Genomic DNA, 22,109 nt, shown 5'->3' with positions numbered 1-22,109 from the left:
ATCCCTTAAATGTGGCCATTATTACCATTATTAAACTTCTAAATTTCCTCAAAAATATTTTTGGCATTATTGTGCTGAAGTTACTTGTTTTCTCTATTACATATTTTTGAGACATTTTGCCAGAAAATGCAGGGAAATGTGGGGAAAGACCGCGACGGGGTGGACCAGGGATGGTTCAGTTTCTGTGCACATCGTAGCCCCGGGGCCACCCCCAATTGGCCGATAATATTGGCAATGCCAATGTATCAGTCGGGCTCTACAGTGGAGATGCAGGTCACAGTGAAAGGCGTCCTTAACTGTATTGTGGTTTATAGGGAGCACTTCCTGGCTCATGGCTGAACAGCTCAATGGTGTTTTTTTGCCCCCAACTGCTCCTTCCAGGCAGTGCTGCGACCGCTGCCTTCAAGGCACCTAACTCTAACCTTAAAGTGATGGTTCGGAGTAATTTACCCTAGGGTCCTTTGCACCATGACCTCGAGCCAAACACCTCCCCAGAAGCTTTTTTCACCTGGTCTAACATTGGGCGAGTTAGCGTAGAGTAGCGTTAGCCGCTGAATAGCTTAGCGCGGGGCTAATGGTCCCACGTTTGTATCTCTTAAATGACCCCACTAATAATGCCGATCATAAGGTCTACATTTATGTATATATAGGTTATGCACTCATAAAACGATGGATTGTAAAGTTTGTAAGTACACCAGAAGTTTATGTAAATAACACTTGCCTGCTCGCCTCTGCTCTCTGTTGTTGTGCTGCTGTGAGACGAGCACTTAGGACGCGTCTACAAATTACAACACCAAAAAGAGATGCAACAAAATATTTTTTAATTTAACTTATTTTTCAAAGTAAGTGCTGTAATATAACTAGCAGGAGACAAGTAATAATTGAGGGGTAAGTTTGGAGACATTACCTTATTTAATCATTAAATTAATACATATTTTTGTTGTATCTCTTTTCGGTGTAGTAATTTGTAGACAGCCCTAAGCACTCGTCTAACTGCAGGTAGCAGCAGCAGCAACAGAGAGCAGAAGAGAGCAGGCAAGTGTTCATAAACTTCTGGTGTACTTACAAACTTTCCAATCCATAGTTTTATGAGTACATAACCTATTTGTACTAGTGTAGACCTTTGGTATCATTTCGGGCATTATTAGTGGGGTCATTTACGAGATACAAACGTGGGTCCATTAGCCCCTGCGCTAAGCTATTCAGCGGCTAACGCTACTCTACGCTACTCTACGCTAACTCGCTCAATGTTAGACCCAGGTGAAAAAAGCTTCTGGGGGGGTGTTTGGCTCGAGGTCATGGTGCAAAGGACCCTAGGGTAAATTACTCCGAACCATCACTTTAACCCTAACCATAACCAGTGCCTCCCAATGGTGCCTTCCAGGCAGTGCTGCCCCTCTGACAATTGACTTTTTTCAAAGTGGACATTTTGACATGCCATTGCAAGAGAAGCACATGTGTAACTTATAACACTAATTTGTAGTTACAGTGCTGCTCATGAGTTTAGGAACCCATGCTAAAGTTCACTAAAAAGAGGAATAAAAAAAAAAAATCATCTTTTGGAAAAATCCAACCTTTAAGGACACCAATTTTCTTTGTGAATGAATAATGTATCGTAAATAAATAAACATTCTTCCTTAAAATACAGGGGGCATAAGTATACACACCCCTATGTTAAATTCCCATAGAGGCAGGCAGATTTTGATTTTTAATGGCCAGTTATTTCATGGATCCAGGATACTATGCATCCTGATAAAGTTCCCTTGGCCTTTGGAATTAAAATAGCCCCACATCATCACATAGCCTTCACCATACCTAGAGACTGGCATGGTTTTATTTCAGTTAGCCCAATTGCAGGTTTGATTTGCATTGAGAGATGATTTTATGGAAAGTACAGAAGAAAATTTATTTATTTACGATACATTATTCATTCACAAAGAAAATTGGTGTCCTTAAAGGTTGGATTTTACTAATTTCTTTTTAATTAAGGCATTAAGATCAATTTCCAAAAGATGATTTTTTTTTATTCCTCTTTTTAGTCAACTTTAGCATGGGTTCCTAAACTCATGAGCAGCACTGTACTTAACATTTATCTGTGTCAGAAAGCTGTGTGGTCTATAATTGTCATGTTTTAGCCCTCCTACCAAAACACAACCAAACTACAAAAACAACAAGCCATTTAAATCAAATTTCCCCAGATCAAAGATGACCATGAAGAGAGTGACAGTCTTTGCCCCTCAGGCAGGCGTGTGTCATTCCACACGTGACTGTGGAGGCACATGTTCAGGTACAGAAATGTATGGGATGAAAGTGTGAAAGATCAGATCTCCATTGATGAATAAATGTTGTGTGCCCAAAATCACATTTGTAAGTTCACAACAACAAAAAAGGTGAAGAACGAGAACTTTGAAATACACAGAACGCTGGTTAAGTTAATCGTCACAGACCGGACATGCGGCGTGCTAACAGATTGATTATTCTAAATGATTGACAGACAGAAGCATCACAGTTTAGTGTGTATCCACCCATGCAAATGAAAGTGACGACGTTCACTAGCAGATATTTTAGAGCTGATGAGTTCAGTGTAGAGTGGCGCAGAACATGCAAGATGAGAACATTTAAGAAACATCTAACGGATTTAGTAGAGAACATGCATTTATTACTTGTAGGTGGTACATCCCACTGCTGCTTTTAAATGTAAATGAAATCAGACATCAATAAATTACTTAGCAAGAAGAATGATGCGTTTTATTGCTAAGCTTAAAGAAACCCTTCACATATCTGGTACTTTGGTCTTTACTTTCAGAAGTGATTTGATGGCATTCTGTCAAAGTACTTGATGGGACCATACTGGTGTTTGTGCATGTTTCAGCCAATTTAGTACAAATCCTCAAAAGCCTATATCATTGCCAAACATTTACCAAAGCATGCCACTCAGACATAAAACTTGCTCGAGATCAAACTATCACGATTAATAACGTGTCTAGCTTAATTATTGTGCTAAATGTACAAATCAGTCCATGCCTATGGCACAACAAAGCAGAAATGAGTTGAACTGACAAAAAAGTAGGCTGCTTGAAAAGTGGGGAATAATCTTAAATTTAAAGCATGCTTTGGAAAATGTCACAACTTGTGGTAAATGAACTAAAGATGCAAAAACGATGGTATGGTCCTTTAAAAGCTCAGGCATTTGCAGATAGTGGTGTCATGGATGCACATAGAAGCCAGAGATGGTGCCCTTGATTCAACTCTTTATTCAACTTTTTTGACAGAGGTGTAAAGACAGAGACAGAGAGAGACAGAGACAGAGAGAGACAGAGAGAGAGAGACAGAGAGAGACAGAGAGAGACAGAGAGAGAGAGAGAATACAGGCGGTCTGTTTCTCCACAACACACTGCTGAACAGACTAGGGCTGAATGAACTGATAAATGAAGGGGTGGGTGGATGAACAGGTGGATGCATGGATAAATAAATAAATAAATAGCGGCACGTGCAAAGGAAAACAAACACTGACTTGAGGGATGGCGGCGGCAGTTGTATGAAAGAATGAGAGCCAAACACACAGTTAGTGTGTGCAGGTCGGGGTTCAACAGGGTCATGCAGGTACAGTTATGTGATGGGAGAGACACAACAATGAATACTGTCTCTTAATAATAGTCATCCATCCCATATTCACAGCATGACAGCACATTTCTATGCAGTATTACAAAAGGAAGCGCTTTTAATACTGTTAACAATTTATTCCTAATATATTAAGGGTTCAACCCATGTTTAGATCAATATACAAGGACTTCTCTTCCTGTTTTTTGTTTTTACAACTTGGCTGAAACTTGGAAAAAAAGACAGGGAACTGTAATTTCCCCTTTCTCTTCTCGGTTAAAGCAATATAAGTATTACAGCAACCTTGCTCTTGCTTGTGAGAATAAATTATTAAATGCATTATTTCTCAAAAAGGCATCTGCAGTGAGGCGTAGCTGCTACAAATTTGTCCTGGAGCATATGTGATCTAGGAGTTTGTAAAACAATGCTAGCTTCATGAAACTTCAAGTTTACAGGTTGAAACAGTCTGAAATGGGATCTTACTTTGGACGCATCACGCACTACTCTGCATCTCGTTAGTCACGATCGACTGATGTAATGCCTTTACGGCACTGCCGACTCAGCGACATGTCGACTCTGAGCCTAGTCACTGGTCAGACCCAGAATACGCACTTTGCACCAATGGCAATATAAAATTTACCTGAGACGCCATTTCAGTGTAAAAAGCTGCATACAATTTTGCAATCAAATACATATCTCATTTCAGAATGAAACGTGCACATGCACAGGATGTAATGTCAGTGTGCTGAGTTGGGATGGCGGAAAAAGCCAAATACAAGCAGCCTCTCATCTCTCCATTCACTGCCAACCATCAGGAGGGACTTACTATCATAAAGATGGATGTGTATTTAATCAATTAATATGTAAAAGAGTTAGTATATCAGTGTATCTACTGTATAATTGGTAATTGTACATATTACTCATAAAGTAACACAGTGCAACTTTAATAATGGGGCTTAAAATTAAGTGCAAAAAAATCTTTATACTTGTAAAATAATTACAAGTATAAAGAATCTTAAGATGGCAAAAATATATCTATATATAAAATATACACCAGCAGCAGACAGGATGCAAATGAACTCAAATGTAGAAGATTTAATAGCTCATGTTAGCTTAGCTCAGGAAAACAAGGTTATCGAATAAACAAATATAGCTTGAGGAACCTGTGCTACTACTATGTGACATTTCACAAAAGCCGATCAGTTCACTTCTTTGGGACTTTTTAATGGCAGTGAATGGAGTGATATATAAAGCTTGCCTGATTTGGCGGTTGTGACTTTAACTAAATGTGATTTATTTGCAGGGGAAAAGAAGAGAGGCAGTGACTATTGAGAGTCAGGTGAAGGTGAGGGACAGGGTGAGAGGGAGGTGCTCACTTTGTCAAAGCTGGCAAATCGGTCAGCTTCCCGTACGTTGTGACGAGGAGGGGAGGAGGGGGCGAAGGGGTCAGCTAAAGGATCCTTGGCAGGCAGGGAAGAGGAGGAGAAGTCTCCTGAAGGCTGTTGGAGAAAGGGCCCTCGTCGTTGGAAGGACTCACACGACTCAGTTCTGGAGATGGATGACCTCTTACCTGGTAAGACACAGACGGGTAGACACACGTGTGAATAGAGAGACACACAGGATAAGTAAGTAAGTCATGCTGTCGAAACCATTTGATATATTACTACTAGGGTGTTTTATTTTAAATGACTAACATCCAGAAATGGCTGACAAGAGCACTACAATCTGACAACAGTACTGACCTGGAGGTGGAGGAGGTGGTCTAGTTGGCGTACCGGTTTTTGGAGGCAGAGCTGGGGGCACATCGGGTCCAACAGACTCGCTGTCTTCCTGGAACAGGTTCTTATTGTTGATGCCAAACTGGTCAGCCCCGTTTGACTGCGACAAAAAAGTTCACACCAAATCATATACATAGAATGTGGAATCACAGCAGCCTATTGTGCAATTTGGTAGACTTTATTCATGCACCCCACGTTCATATTTGCTCTTTAAATAGGTCCAGTGTGTAACGTGTTTAGTTGTTCATTATCAAAATCTGTGTTGCCCGTTCACAAACTTGTCCTTTTTCATGAATATTTAACACCACCATCAATTCCAAGTATTCCTTTTGGCTTGAAATTTAACATTTGCATTCGCATGAAGTGGGGTAGACACTCCACATTCATGCGCCATCTTGAAATACATTAGCCGGTAAGGGACATACAGGACATACTGCTCCGCCTTTCGCCTTTTCGCTGTCACATGATAAACTCACGGGTGCTGCTAATGCTGCTAATGCTTCCCGGCCCCGGCAAGTTTGAATGGAGGACCACACGTATTCAAAATCCAAATTTCAGGAACAGGAGTCTTCTTCTTCGCCCATAAAAAGAAAAAGGATGTTGAAAAGAGCAAGAGACCGTCTTTTTGAAGCGTGAAGGCTACTGTAGCTGTAATAGGTACTTTGAACGGCGTGGTGTGAGAGAGTTGATTGCGATATATGATCTCAACGCTAGATGGGAGAAATTCCTACACATTGGACCTGCAAACATACTCTTTTATGAGGGCATAATTAATCAATATAAAAGAGGAAACATTTTTAGAACACTAAATAATATAGGATATTACACATCAAATATTGCTGCTTGTTGTAATGAGGGATGTTTAGCGTCTAATAAAGGGGAGAATCTCGGAAACTGTGCTCCAGCTATTTCCTCCCAAAAACCACAAGACACTACAACTCACTCACAGGCTTCCTGAATGTTCTGGTTTTACAGCAGAAGTGAGTTCACTGTGTCGCAACAATTGCTACTTCCACCGACGTAAATATCATTATTTACGGGTGGGGACGGCGCAGTGGATATGACACATGCCTTTGGTGTGGGAGATCTGGGTTCAATTCCCACTGCGATACATCAACCAATGTGTCCCTGAGCAAGACACTTAACCCCTAGTTGCTCCAGAGGCGTGCGACCTCCGACATATATAGCAATTGTAAGTCGCTTTGGATAAAAGCGTCAGCTGAAGGACATGTATTGTATGACTTGCTATTCAGCGTTTCACTCCATGCTAAGTGTTATTTCAGCACTGTGTAGGTGAAGTGCAGGACGTGAGCAGCACCTCCTAATTACCTTTGTCAAAGCACTGAAATCTGCAAAGCCCCCTCCGAATGATTCATTACCAAACACAGCAGCAAACGGATCTGAAACACACAAGCATATAGAAGTCACTGAGCATATACATTGGAAACACTCATACAGACACTGTGAATACTGTTTTTTTGTACAATACAATTCCAACAGCTGCAGTGGCCTCTGTCCCCAGAGGGTGGCACTAAGACACAAGTCATACCTGGATCTGAGCTGGCGTTCACTGTCGTACCACCTGGAGCGAACGGGTCATTGGATGCTGCAGTGTCCTTCTTAAGACAGAACATAGAAACATACGGTAGTTAGCATATTGTACAATAAACTCTGCTGTGGACGTAAATATATTCAAACTTAAATGTGATTAACTGTTAAAAACTAATTAAAAAAATGAAACAAACAATACTGCAGATCCCATTTTAGTCTCACTTCATATTTAGCAGAAACTGCAGCAATCACAGTGTATGTCTTATTTTTAAGTTTTTGTTTACCAGGTCTGTACTGACTTGAAAACACTAAATGTGACCGTTTTAAATTCATTCTAATGTTCCTTTTGATGACTCTTTAGTTTGGGAGACCTGCCCAACACTGCAGCATGAAAAGTTGCAGACAAAACAATTTAAACTCAGATAATATTCTATACCATCTCACAGGATTAAGGGCTATTTGACAACTCAATATACATGTCCTGTTACTGAACACTGCTAATTAATTGTTTGATGTAGTTTGCGGTTTTGTTTTATGTCTGTTATTTGTTCTTTTATGTGAAACTCTTTATGCTGCTGTCTTGGCCAGGACTCCCTTGTAAAAGAGATTCTAAATCTCAATGGGAATACTCCTGGTAAAATAAAATACTACTACAATACTAGTAATACATAGATATGAAAATTTTTATTAAAAACAAGGCTTCTGTTATTAATGCCGGTCATATTAATAACTGAATAACTTACAATTGAGTGACTTAAGGCTTTATTCTGTTTTGTGGAATTAGTTTTTTGGAATGTAAAAAGGTATAGTTGCAAACAGTAAAAAGTTAGATCATGAAAAATAGGCTTTTTGTTAAACTGGTTACAATAAAAAAAAATATAGGCCTGCGTGTTTACAAAATTACTTATAAAACAAACATTCATGATTAGGACTTGTCTTATTCTTTATATTGAGTGTGGGAGTGAGTGCATTGTGAGCAGGTTGTACAGCCGGCCTACTCACCACGGCCAGATCAGAGCTGGGTAAAGAGCAGCTGAAGGGATCTGTCCCTCCGTCCTGAGAACCAAAGGGATCCACCTCCCCAATGGCGTTCACTTTGCCTCCAAACAGGTCAGAATCGGCCATATTGTTCCCTGTGGAGCTGAATGGATCCTTGGCTGCTAAAGCTGGATTGGTAGGTTTGGAAGTGAAGGGATCTGGGCCTGCTGCTGGTGCAGCTTCTGCTTCCTTCGGCTTGGCTGCAAACAGGTCTGGTTCTGGCACGCCAGTTGTGGTACCGAACAGGTCAGCTGAGGCAGAGAATGGGTCGCCTGAGGCAAAGGGAGCGCTGGAGGCCTGGAAGAAAGAGTCTGCAGCAAAGGGGTCCGACCCTTTGAACGGATCTTCTCCGAATGGATCTGATTGAAAAGAAACAGCAACCGATATGTTGAAATGTAAACATTTGATAGTGTAGAACTGGTACAGGCTTATCATCACATCAAATACATAATTGATGCTTTTTTTTTAGGATTTGTTTCACATGAAAGAGATTAGTTTCCCTGTTCATCACAAATAAGGTTTTTAACCTGGAGAAATTACCTGCAACATCTGCTTTTCCAAATGGATCATCTTTGAATGGATCATCTATAAAGTTAAAAACATACCATCAAGCGGACTACAAAATATATGGCAAATAAATTAAAACTGACGCCATTTTATTTGTGAGCTGGTAACTGACGTTTGTGGAAACTCACGGTCAGTAAAGGGGTCCGAATGGAAAAAGTCCATCTCAGGCAGGGAGGGAGGGCTGGTCTGAGGTGGCAGAGAGCGAGGGCCGACTTGAGGCGGTAACGAAGAAGGGGTACTTTCTGGGGACTCTGCAGACTCCGGTTTGATCTCTGGCTCTGGCGATGCAACCTGTGAGAACAGCGACAGGGCTCTGTTGACAAGCTTGCACACTACAGTAAATGATGTGAACATTGTGTTTACACCACACATGATTAGTTAATTCCCACAAACCTCAGAGAAACATGGGTTTACCTTTGGCGGGCTCTCTCTAGGGGATTCCTCTGCATCATCTATGACCTCCGAGGAGACGTTGGGTGTAGGGCTACTGTGTTCCTGGAGGCATGAGTGGACAACACAGCAATGACTAGTGTTACTTAGGCTGCGTTAAGACCAAAAGAAGCAATCGATTTCTCGTAGGGTTGTGCGGTGTGTGTGTGTGTGTGTGTGGGGGGGGGTGTCACTGAAACAGCCGCTTAACGAAGCAGCTTAATTTCACAGAGAAAGAAAAGAGACAAGCGAGACAGATCAACTGTGCTTTGTTGTTTGGCAAACAATTAGCGGTTACACAAACCCTTGGGCGGCTCAGTGCTTGGGTTTTGTCAGTGATGTTTCCTGTGTACTGTACAGGATTCTTATACCGCCTCAAAACCGACTGACAAGTCTGATCGCCCGTAACATAATTGGCCACCACAGCGTGATGTGGTGTTGCGTTTCTCCAAAAATGTAGTCGGTCACAACTTTTTTCATTTCCCCCTTGCGGCAACCCCGCCGCAGCCTAAACGCACTACCCCCATTCAAAATGAATGGAAATAACTGCATTTCTGCCTCACCGTCTGATGGCTGATGCTGGCTGTGTGAATGTAGACTAGCATGCATAGTCTGAGAATGTACAGTATGCATCATAATTTCCATTTGGTACAATTCTTGTTTTGCCACAAAACTGTGATCACACCAAATGTAAACTAAGTCTGCTGGTCTTTACTTGGTGTGCATTTAAAAAGAAATCCTATATTTGTGGAGTTGTGAAAAAAAAAAAAAAAAAAAACAGCAGTGCACAGTAGGAAGTGACAGGCTTTATACGGGCTTCTTTCACACTGAAAAAAATAACTGATAACTAAGGCAAAATGTATTTATTACCCTCGTTGTATTCTCCAGTGGCTTCAACCGACTGTTGTACATCTCAGAGGAGGCTAGACTGGTATAGAGATCATCCAAGGCATCACGTTTCAACTTTTCCTCCTCTGCAGTCTTCAGACTTTCTTCCTCCTTCTCTTCTTCCTCTTCTCTCTCGCTCATTCCTTCTTTCTCTTTTTGATCTGAATGTTCGTTCTGCTGGTAGCAGAGAGCAGCTGGTTCTTCCTCCTTCAGCTCTTTAGGCTGGTCCTCCTGGAAGAGGTCCTGCTGGAAGGTGTCCCCCTGGTACAGCTCTGCAGTGGGGCCTGCTGATCCGTTGACCATGACAGGAGAGCTGTCCTCTAGGGCTCTCTTCCAGCTGAGTTGGGCAGTTACTGACCTCTCCTCCACCTGAAGCTCGTTCAGTTTCTGCTGAACCTGAGAGAGCAGAGGGATGGAGAGGTTTAAGGAATAACACAGAGAGAGAAAAATAAAACATAGGTCCTATTATCTGCCAAGGGAGGAGATCCACAGATTCGCACAAACTGACCTGTGCAACTTGTGTAAAGGAGTCGCGGACAGACTCTTGCAGAGGTGTGAGCTGCTCCTGAGCGGCCTGGACCTTCTCCTGCAGCCTCACGCTCTCCTCCTGCAGAGCCAGGAGCTCTTCTCGGGCCTGGACCAGCTCCTCCTCAAACTGACATATCTTCTGTTCCTGCTCCTCATGCTCCGACTGCAGCGATGAAATCTGTGACAGATGTAACCATTATTAATAAGCTGGTATCACTCATTTCTGTAGTTACATAGCTTTCCAGTATTGAAATAAAAGAATCTAACATGAAGAGAATATACTACCAGACCGACCAGATTGGTCTCTTGGTTGGTCTGCTGGCGAATATGGGTCAGCTGCTCCTCCAGGGAGTTTTTCTGTTGGTCTAGCTCCTCCAAGGCCTCCTGGACCTTCTGACGCTGAACCTGGAGCCGCTGCAGCACCTCGCTCTCCCTCGCCACCTCATCCTGCAAGTCCTGCACACATAAAGCCAAAGAGAGGTTCAGAAGGAAATAAGCGTATGTTTGTGTTTTCTTTCACAGGCAAATCTTGGTTTAAAAAAATAAATAAAATAAAACAGAAAAGGAGAGAGATGACGAGGGAGCTGAAATAACAGACTTTCAAAGATTATTTTATGGGGCTTTTCCGCCTTTAATTTTTGACAGGACAGCTAGGTGAGAAAGGGGAGAGAGAGGGGGAAAGACATGCAGGAAATTGTCGCAGGTTGGATTTGAACCCTGGACCTCTGCGTCGAGGCATAAACCTCTCAGTACATGTGCGCCTGCTCTACCACTGAACCAACCCAGCCACCAAATAACAGACTTTAATTTAAGATTATTTAATATATGGATAATTAAGGAAATTAAAATCAAGAAAAAAAAAGGGACTTTTTAATCTTTCAGGTCCTCAGAATGCAGAGGGATTAGAAAACATCCAACATGCTAATTTAGAATAATGTGTGTTTTTCATATTACAGCACAACACTCAGAAACTGTGAAAGGGGCAGAGATTTGGGAATTCTAGTAATCTAGTGGTCTCAGGCGAATAACAAATAATCGCTACATCACTGGTTTGATTCTGGTCGGCCACTTTTGTTTCATGTCATTCCCCTCTATCTCCCCACGTTTTCTTGTCTCTCTCTACTGTGCTAATAAAAGGCAAAAACTAAAAAAGAATTAAGTGAAAATCACACAAGAAGCGGAGAGAAGCATCTCTCTGTGGTTAAGAGATTGGAATAATAGGATCCCTGCATGGCTCCAGATTGAAAAGGTTACAAGCAGCCCACACTCCCTCCCTGCTTTACTTTGCGCATCTCTACCATCACTAGTTAATAATATTAAGGGTAATGTAATTGTATCTCAATCACTACGCATCGTAAATCAGTTCAAAAGGTGTCTGGGTATTCAGAGTAATTCTATTCACTCACCAATAATACACAATCATCTTTTTCAACCATCCCTAATGGACAATGGCTTCATAATTTGGTATGACAAGGGCATTCATAGTATTGAGGACCTGTATGTTAATGATACTTTTGCTAGCTTTGAACAACTATCCAGAAAATTCAGTCTGACAAATAATAATTTTTTCCAATACTTGCAAATTAGGGATTTTACTCATAAAAAGTTTGCCAATTTTCCTACACTCCCCTCTCCTTCTTGTTTGGATTCCCTATTACGGGTCAATGACTGACTGAGAGAAGAATATCATTTATTTATTCCCATATCATGGATAGCTGCAACCTCTCTATTTCACATATTCGAGAACAGTGGGAAAATGACTTGTCTGATGAGGAATGGGATATGGCTCTTACTAGAGTCCATTCTTCTTCCATATGTTCCAGACATTCTTTAATACAGTTTAAAGTGTTACACAGGTTGCACTTCTCAAAAGCCAAATTAGCAAGAATATTTCCGAACGTAGACCCATTATGCGATAGATATAAACAGACGCCAGCTACTTCCTATCATATGTTCTGGTCTTGTCCGAAACTTGTTCCTATCTGGTCATCCTTTTTTGAAGTCATCTCTAATGCTTATGCTTATAACATCTCACCCTCTCCCTTGGTTGCTATTTTCGGTTGGTTTTCTGATACAACAGGATCTGTTCCCCCTGTTCATCTACAGAGGGTCATTGCCTTTTCCTCCTTATTAGCTAGACGTGTGATTTTATTTAAATGGAAGGCTGCTACTCCTCCATCACACCACCACTGGATTAGGGACATTATGCAGAATGTTAAGCTGGAAAAAAATCAGATGTACCCTCAACGGTTCCATCAACAGATTCTACAAAACCTGGGACCCTCTGATAACTTATGTGTACAATTTACCTGGTCTGGAACTGGAACTCTGAATGTTTAAACCTGCCCTTGGTCGATCCTCTAATAAGGAAGGTTAGGTTTTTTTTTTTTTTTCTGTCCGTCTGTTGTCTGTGATAAGTCTGTGATAAGTCTGTCAGGTTGATTTTAGGTTTGGTCTGTCTTTGTCTTGTTGGGATTGTTTTTCTATGATTATTTGTAAGATAGAGAATATGATTGTTTCATGTTATAACTGAAAATGTACAAATAAAGTGTTTAAAAAAAATTTTAAAAAAAGAAGCGGAAAGAAGAAGAACTCAACAGCAGAGCAGAAGAGTAAAAAAAAAAAAAACAGTCAGTCAACAGAGACAACAACTTCTGGTACAAATTCAAATGAGGCCAACTTTAGCAGCTGTCTTTACAAGGCAGGCTAATAATCTGAAATATCTCCACCAGTCTGATATCTGAACAAAAACAGTTTCACAGGTTACATCATCGCTGCATGTCAGTCGGTATACTAGATGAAAACAAGGGTTAACATCCTGTGTTGTCGCGCTTTTATTTATTTTCTAATTTGAAGATTTGTATACCAGTATACTAATGACAGTCCAGAACAATTGTTGTCAATTTAACAATGATGCTGCCACTCAGTAGGTACACAAAAGAAAACAAAATACTGAATGTAAAAAAAGAAGGCTGAATAATGACATGCGTTATTTGCACAGTCAATGTGACTTGACACATTATGTTAATAAAGATGTATCTGTCTCTTTAAATGGACGACTAAAAATACTTCAGAGAGGCTTATGAAAACTCTATGGAGATAGAAAAGGAGGGGAGAAGGGGGGGGATGAGATGCAACAGATTTGAGTCTCTGCCTGGACTCAAATCATGGATGTTGCAATCACAATTTATAGAATGCAACCACTTACTCACCAGGACACTACCCGTATGGTACCCTTATACGGGCAGCCGGGCCTACCCAACTAGATTTGCTTTCAAACACACCACAAAAATATATATTTGCTGAAATGTTGCTGATAAGTCGTATTGATTGAGCAGTCTTCCAATACGGTGCTTTCAAGTGCAAATATAATGTATGTACTGGAAAATTACTTTTAGCTTGTGAAACCAATGCCGTTTTGCAACCAACTTTCAGAGCTCCCCCGCCACAGTGTGAGACTGCCACAAATAAATTCACAACCTTTGAGAAACACTGCAGGCAAAGTCTTAAGTGTCTGTGTGCAGGGGCAGCGGCACAGATCAACAACAACAATCAAAAGCACCCAATATGTGATGTCCAGGATATATTTAGAAAACACAATACAGTATAAATAGCCAAAAGCACTTGAGGCAACCCTGCAGTGCAGCTAAGAAATTCAGCAACATCAGCGTAAGACTCCCTTGAGAGCCACCCTCACACTCCGTCAGACTGATTTCCCAAAAGCAGAGCAGAACTAGCCCTTTAAGCCATCAGCTCCCAAAATAGAGCCCATCTCTTAAGCTCAGAGCAGGCAGCAGACACGTCTACACAAGGACACCAGCCTCTCCCTCTCTGAGAGACATTAAATGTATTTCTGAACAAGCGTCTAGGACTGGCGGCAAAATGTATTATTGATCTCCTCCTCCAGTATATAGACGTCATAACAAAAGTGAACAACTGCTTTAGCATCTCTGGCTCTTATTGTCTGCTTGTCTCAACCAGATTTTTATTGAAAAAAGGACCAGCAGCAGATATACATACATGCTAATACACGTGCACCATCTAATTTTCCAACACCAGTCCTTTGAGAGATCAGAGAAGCAGGTTTTATCCTAAATATCTACACGACCATGCCATTGATTCTGTCTGCCCATAAATCCCCTTCTCTCTTTACAGTAGGTCCACTGTGCTGAACAGACACAAACAAACAGAGGCAGCGAGACCTTACCTGCACTTCATTGCTGCGCTGTCTGATGGCCTCCTCCTTCTCCTTGATCTCCTCTTCCACGGTTATCTTCTCCCTGGGGGTCCAGCACAAGAAACATGAGTATTTAGCCACCAAGGACAGAGAGGGTAGACCCGGTACCTCAAGCCCGCCCAGCCCCAGCCAGTTCTCCACTGAGCCTTCTTTACTCTGCCCCTGAACAACCACCACCTCCTCTCCCTGAAACACCATGGTGTCCTGAAATCACAACTCCACAGTACAGAGAGAGACGCCTGAACGTCTGCAGCTACAGCAGGTGTATGTGTGACGTGATGTGAAGAAAGGTGGAGAGTGTGTGTGTGTGTATATGGCGCTGTATGCGTGATGAGGGTAAGTGTTGTGAGAATGTGCTTGCTTAGTCAAATGTGTGGGAGATGAGGAGTGAGAGGCAGATGGCTGCCTTGAGGATGAAGGGAGAAAGAACGGGAGGAGGGACGAGTGATGATGAGCCAACCTACAACATCTATCATTTGTGCTGCCCGTACGTTCATCCACCCAGCCAGAGAAGAAATGGAGTGGGGCGAGCAATAGGAATGCATACTGACTTGTGTACAAATATGTACAATGGCCAATTGTATTTTATTTTCCGCTTTTAGAAACTAACCTAATTCATCTAACCATAAGAAGGGACACCAGAAACACTGTACTTAGTGTGTTACAGTCAGGGTGTGGATACTGTATAAGACACCAAAATTACAGCCCAGTTTTGTCTTAAGTCATTAAAACTCATCATTAATCATGACTGATATACATGATTATAACAGGCGGGAAGATAACTAAAATTTTCTGCAGTGAATGAAACATTAGTATGGAGATGGAGGTTAATTTTGCATCAGATTTGGATATCGAACACTGGATGTGTTGGATTTCATTCACATACTTCTCTAATATTTTCAACCCAGATTTCTTGAACAATATTAAAACTACTACACTAAATGTATAAAAAAAAGGAAACAACATAAGTAGAGGCAAAGCACCAACAACATTGAGGATGCTCCTCACGAATATATATCCTGACCGACACTTTGATTTAAATGTGCTACTTGATTGTAACTATTTATGTAAGAAGGGTGCTCAATCGCTTTCTCACATTTGTTTACGACAGCATAATGATAGGATTCACAAATAACTACTAACATTTTGTTTTACTGTTCTAGCTCTGAAAACAGTACTCTTACATCCTAAACAAAATGTAACATTTAATATGCATTATGTGCATCTGTTGTGTAAAAGAAATCCAGAACAACACTCGTTAAGATGTTCATTTTTACAATTACATGACTGAATTCAAAAAAGGAAACAGGCAAAAGTACTTGCAAAGTACTTCAACTCTGACTAAAAATAACAGCAGCTATTTTTATATCCTCTCTCTCCTCTCCACATCAAAATGCACAATTCCCTTGATAACAGTAGATATTCCCGGCAAACCTACAGTCAACCCAAGCTCTGTATCACTCCCATTCTCCTCTTACCCATCATCATCATCATCACCACCATCCTCCTCCTCATCTTGAGCAGAAGGCTGCCGCCACATTTTGAAGCAGTAACAAACATGAATCATCTTCTCAAGCTCCTCTCGATCTGCCGCCTCTCTGAAGCTCTTATCTATACCAATTATCCATCTTTCTTACCTCCCCTTCCTTTCTCGAACATCTGTCATCTAGTGTGTGTGTGTGTGTGTGTGTGTGTGTGTGTGTGTGTGTGTGTGTGTGTGTGTGTGTGTGTATCGAAAGCTGGGTGGAAGGCCAACTATCTCACTTCTCACTTTCAGCTTTTATGAATAGGGAAGTTGAATTATGTTCGAACAACTGACACTGATAACACTTAAGTGTAACCCAGATTAAATGTAAATTGAAACATAAAACAGAATTGTTCAAAAAAATAATATTACTGTTATGCTAATATTTTGGTTTTAAAAATATGGAGCAAAAACGTTAAATAAACATATGAGGTAACACCATTTAAAACACATTTAACAGTATTTAACTTATAAAATAGTATATATATATATATATATATATATATATATATATATATATATATATATATATATATATATATATATATATATATATATATATATATATATATATATATATATATATATATATAGAGAGAGAGAGGATCTTGTGTATATTGCATATTTTGTTCTTCCACCTCACTGTTAAAAAGCAGCAGCATAACTCAGCTTTATGGCCATCTGCTGTGTTTCGTAGCCTGCAGCAAAAACACAAATGTTTATTTATTTTGGTCTAGAAACAGTGAGCGATATAATCTTGTGTACTTTAACCAGTATGAAACTCTTTCCCCCAGTGTGGTTAACAAATAACAACTTTAGCTGGGACCAGCAGTTAGTATAAATCACTTGCTTTCAGATATATAGAATTTATTTAGGCTGCCCAGTTCCCTTAGTTTGTGGGAAACACTGCAGCCTGCTGGTCAGTAGAGGATACAGAGATACTGTCACTTGCACCAACAGCAGATGTTTTTATCCTAATTTGATATGGTTACATTGAACGATTGAAGTCTTTGTCCAAGAATTAATTTATAAATATTTATTTTAAAATATTTTTCTAGATTTTATAACATTTTATAAAGCTGGGCGTCACTCTAAAATGTATATTTTTGTTTGATAAGATTTGATGTTGATGTACTGTATGACACTGCAGTCAAAACCTGGCTGAAATAGCCTATAACCTATTTTTGTTGATGAACATCTTCATTCATTCTTAACTCTAAACAAGTACAGGCCATCGAATGGCTACATCTTGTCACCACCTGTGACATGGCTTCTACCATTTTTTAAATGACTATGAGAACAGCTTACCTTTGTAGTTCGACAATCTCATTACTGAGAGAGTCTAGTTCCTTGATGGCAGAGAAGTCAGCTGCCAGGTTAGCCACGTTGTTCTGAAGAGGAAGCGATGCAGAGGATACAAGAGGATTAAAGTCACATTACTGAAGGCAAAACAGCATAACAATGATGAAACTTCCACTGTAGGGTAAGAATGATCTCTCATCAAATATGGAAGGTTTAGACAAATTTTTGTAAATTATGTTGATGGAAAATCGACATATTCACATATCTTGGAACATTTTACAGTGTAAAAGAAAAAAACTGTCACAGCACAAACAAATGACAAAGAGGTACACTGATGGCTTTACAAAAATCACACACATAGTCACTGATGTGGTCACAAAATGGCAGGGAGACTGACTATAGGGTAATAATAGTGGAAGGATATTACTGTACATTAAAAAACATTAATTTAGCTGTTTGATTTGCATCTACAGACCGGACGTTTTGCGGTCGGTGCATCCCAAAATACTTATAACAGCAACCTCTGCTCATGTCAGCTTACCTCCTAGACATATAACCATAATGACGAACTCATGGACAAAAATACAGATGTATATAAAGATGATTTAATTTTAGCAACAGAAACAAAAAATGAGTGAGACAAGGCGGAAAGATGACAAAGAGCGGCAGCCTGTTAAAAGTAATGAGATGCCCCCGAGTCAGTAAACTACCACACACACTCACTCAGGAAAATCCCACTGCACGTGTGAAGTGGATGCAATGTAAAAATGTAAAGAGTAGACAAAAAGGGGAAAAGCATCAAAGTGTAAGTTGGAAAAGACACATAGGTGCGGGCTTAGAAAAAAAAATCCAAAACGCACAAAACAGGAGAAAAGGAACATGTTCGTCAAAATTGTTTTACTTTTATCAAAATATACAAATAATATAAGTCAGTTATGACAGCATACTAAAATTATAATATACGAAACATAAACCTAAATAACGTACAGAAGAAAAAAAATCATCGGTTCTGAATCAGGTTCTCTTTTAATTACAAAATATGCTAATTTTCTGTATTGGCAGGCACATGTTCATGCTCAATGGAGACCAAAAAAAAGGATCCAGACATCCCTAATTATTACTCATAGACTTGAGCGCTCAGAGCGACTCACCTGTTTGATGTTTTGTCTGTCAGATGGAGGGATCATCTCTGGGGAGAGACTCTGAGGAGGTTCCAGGCCTTTAGTCAGCCTCTGATTGATTAGATGAAGCGCCAGGGCAAACTGCTCCCGGGTCAGTTTCCCGATGTCTCCAATGTCACAAAGCTCCCTGAGAGCACAAATAGCCATAGTTTACATAAGAGAGCAAAGATTTACACCTCAGGCAATGACTATTTGTGATAGCCTGACTGATCATCAAGTTCAGTGGTTATGGAGGCCAACACACAGGACAGGCCCAACAGCACAGAACCTAATCAGCCATGTGAAGATAAAAATCCATATAATGTGATGTGTCAGCATGCACTGCAGTGCTGCCTGTGAACTGCTGCTATCATCCTGCACCAATATCATTTAGGACATCATTATATTAATAATCATAGGCACTATGTATATATCAACATTGACTACTGTATTTTCAACTCCAATCTTAAATTAAATTTTCTATTCTGTTTATCTGTGGAAATTTAAAACGGCATGTGATTTTACACAATTTGTGCAGCCTTATGGCAACAACAAAATGTACTCTGGCAACTGTGATATTCTTCAAAATATGTCTGCTCTGCACTCTATTTTCTTCCCTTTTTCCACCCATTATTTTTTTTTTTCCTTCTCCAAATCAAGGGTCTAATGATAGAGGATGTTGTACAGATTACAAAAAACCTTGTAGGCAAAATTTGCGATTCGTGAATTATGGCAATTTGTTTGACTGGTCGTCCCTACTTACCAGATGCGTGCGAGTGTCGCAGAGGGCAGCCCGGTCTTCAGGAAGATATCTCTGACTTCAGGTCCAGACACGAGGCCGTCCATGTCACCGTCTGTCTTGATGAAGAGCTCATCATACTTTGCTTTGTCTGCCGGCGACACCACCCACTGCAAAGGCAATACAACAGACTTTTAATTGCTTTATAATAGAATTTAATAAAGCTCATGCAGATGAAATAACACTACTTCAAACTCAAAACTTACCTTTACACTTCTACTCGTCTTGTTTTTATGAAAAACACACTGAACTAGCCAGTTTGAAATCATTTTAAATGTGTGTTGTTGCAGCTATGTGGTAGTAAAATAAAACATACAAAAGCTTTTCAGGCACTGCATGCAGAGGAGAGACGGGTCCCATACTCACAGGGGCAGCTGCTGGTGTTGGGACAGGAGCTGGGGCGGGTTTAGGGGGAAGGGGCATGGTCTTAGAGCCAGCGTGGGAGGAGCGACTGTCTTTGACTGAGGGGGGCGAGGGTAACAGGGGCATCACAGGAGGCACCGAGGGTTTTTTCCTCTTGGAGGGTGGAACCAGGGGAGGTGGTAGGGACATGGGAACAGGCTCCCCCTCCAGGGCTCTGTACACCAGATACATGGCCTGGGAAAGGGCAACAAAAATCAATGATCAAACACAATTACCTATAAACATCCCCCATAGAAATGATTTCCCCAGCCCGTAATAGCTGGCAAGATTGTACGTATAATACAAGCGCACACACATGGAAATAAATTGTAGAAATTTTCGATTCTATTCCTGGAGCTAAAATATTCAGATAGTGAAGACTAAGGAAAACTATTTTTTGGAAACAAGAGATAGAAACCCTCGATATCATTTAGATGCCTGGGAGAATGCTGTAATATATTGAGGGGGAACGGCACAGAGTTGAATATATCAGTTCAAACAGCCTAAACTGAAACAAAGTGTAACCTACAGTATGTGGTTTCTATCTAGCTCTTTTCTTACCACAGAAAATTCATCTCTGTCCAATGTGCCATCTCTGTCGATGTCACTGAGCTCCCACACCTTCAACACAAACAGACATTATTGTTAAGCATGAATCATTCCAAAACTATGATACAAAAGTACACGTCCCTGAAAAGCCATGTGTCACTACTGATACTCACTTTTTTCCGATTTCATTTTCTCTCTTTTTTTTTTATTATATTCGGAGTATTGCATACATACATACGTACATGACATTGGCAGTTCTTTCTTGTTGTTGGTTACATAAAGTTGTAACAATATGCTTAATGTAATTAACATTGTTTGAAACCAACATGGTCACCATACTCCTCTATTTCTTGTTTCCCCCCTTTAAATAAGAAAAAAATATTCATAAATAAAAATACATAAAAAACTAAATATAAGAAAGCACTTATTCCAACATACATAGGTAAATAAATATTAAAATAGATAGAAAAGAAGGAAATAAAAATATAAATGCCCATATACACACACACACACACCCAAACGTGCCCATATAACTGTTCTTCATCAATGTATACTCAGTTACATATACAGTATATGTTAAAGGGAAATTAAATACTTAAGAAAGACAATAAAATAAATAATTTGAGAAAAGAAAAAACAGGTGGAGGAGATAAAGAACCTATTTTTATCTAACAATAGAACCGTAGAACCGGGATGCATAGATAATAATATAATAACACCTTCGTAGGGAGATAATTTAGCACCTTTTAAATTGACCCTATTTGACAAAGAAAAAAGGGCACAGCACATTGTTTTTCTTACTTGGTAACAAGGGCAACAGTATGTCACTACTTTAGGATTGGTTTGGGAATTTTTAATCAATTAGTTCCCTAAATGTAGTCTTTTTCATGAGGGAGACCCATTTTTCCCACATCATACTGAATTTATCCATTTGTAAATTAAGTGTTTTTTATTTTTTCCATTAGGTATATATTATTGATCTTATCTGCCAATTCTTCTACTGTGGGAGGGTCAGGGTGCAACCAATGTCAAGTAATGTTTGTATTTGCTGCTGTTATCATTATTTTAAATAAGTATTTGTCGATATTTCCCAGGAGAAAGTCAGCTTTACCTAGAATAAATGTTTTGGGATCTTTGTGTGAAATATTTCTTCCATTATTGTATATACCTCTGACCAGAAAGGCATTCCCAGAATATATGCCAATGGTTTGCATCACGACCTCCAATTTCATTTTTTACCCAACTATTGAGTACACACTTTTTATTTTTTTACTTTCTGCATTGTGCATTTCATTTGTTATCATTTAGACTAGATTAAACGGTTGTAAATGTGTCTTGTTTGGGGATCATACCCTGCCGAGGATGTCCACTGGCAGTTTGGAGTTGAGCAGGACAGGCTTGACCTTGTCTCCTGTTAGAATCCCTCCGACTGGACCCAGACTTTCAAAGATGGAGTCAAACTTCATCTTCTCCTCAGGCTGGGGGGAAAAAAAAACATGTAAAATGATTAGGGATGAAGGATTCAAACTTGATGTATTTCTGATGCAGCTACTGTGAACAGTGACTAATAAAAGCCTGGGAAACGATGTGTTTCTTTCAAGTATGAAGTTCAGTTGTCACTTTGTTAAATTACAGAATTTCATAAATACCATTATGCACACTTTTTTTACAGTCAGTCAAATTAAATATAAATTCTCCAGGCACTGTGGGCCTCAATCACATTTTGTAGTAAGTGAGCAGTGCTTATGCACCTTGT

General features: G+C 40.1%; 1 protein-coding gene across 3 annotated transcripts in view; it reads right to left on the bottom strand.

The window, feature by feature from the left end:
* eps15 (epidermal growth factor receptor pathway substrate 15) overlaps positions 1-22,109 on the bottom strand; it is a 31,893-nt gene that overhangs the window by 2,999 nt on the left and 6,785 nt on the right. Inside the window, exons 7-25 of one of the 3 annotated variants that reach the window (XM_039812081.1) lie at positions 21,706-21,831; positions 20,366-20,425; positions 19,769-19,999; positions 19,367-19,512; positions 18,595-18,751; positions 17,450-17,532; positions 14,587-14,659; positions 10,674-10,835; positions 10,360-10,557; positions 9,834-10,247; positions 8,949-9,029; positions 8,663-8,825; positions 8,508-8,552; positions 7,932-8,326; positions 6,928-6,997; positions 6,708-6,778; positions 5,343-5,478; positions 4,977-5,170; positions 2,664-2,685 (exon numbers count right to left, since the gene is read on the bottom strand). In XM_039812081.1, the coding sequence (XP_039668015.1) occupies positions 2,664-2,685; positions 4,977-5,170; positions 5,343-5,478; positions 6,708-6,778; positions 6,928-6,997; positions 7,932-8,326; positions 8,508-8,552; positions 8,663-8,825; positions 8,949-9,029; positions 9,834-10,247; positions 10,360-10,557; positions 10,674-10,835; positions 14,587-14,659; positions 17,450-17,532; positions 18,595-18,751; positions 19,367-19,512; positions 19,769-19,999; positions 20,366-20,425; positions 21,706-21,831 (2,827 nt within the window). The remainder of the gene's footprint in view (positions 1-2,663; positions 2,686-4,976; positions 5,171-5,342; positions 5,479-6,707; positions 6,779-6,927; positions 6,998-7,931; positions 8,327-8,507; positions 8,553-8,662; positions 8,826-8,948; positions 9,030-9,833; positions 10,248-10,359; positions 10,558-10,673; positions 10,836-14,586; positions 14,660-17,449; positions 17,533-18,594; positions 18,752-19,366; positions 19,513-19,768; positions 20,000-20,365; positions 20,426-21,705; positions 21,832-22,109) is intronic. The other 2 variants (XM_039812082.1, XM_039812083.1) reach the window with 2 other exon arrangements.

The sequence above is a fragment of the Perca fluviatilis genome, chromosome 9 (assembly GCF_010015445.1).
Source record: "Perca fluviatilis chromosome 9, GENO_Pfluv_1.0, whole genome shotgun sequence".
In the NCBI taxonomy this organism is placed as follows: Eukaryota; Metazoa; Chordata; class Actinopteri; order Perciformes; family Percidae; genus Perca; species Perca fluviatilis.
This window is presented reverse-complemented; position numbering and strand designations above follow the sequence as displayed.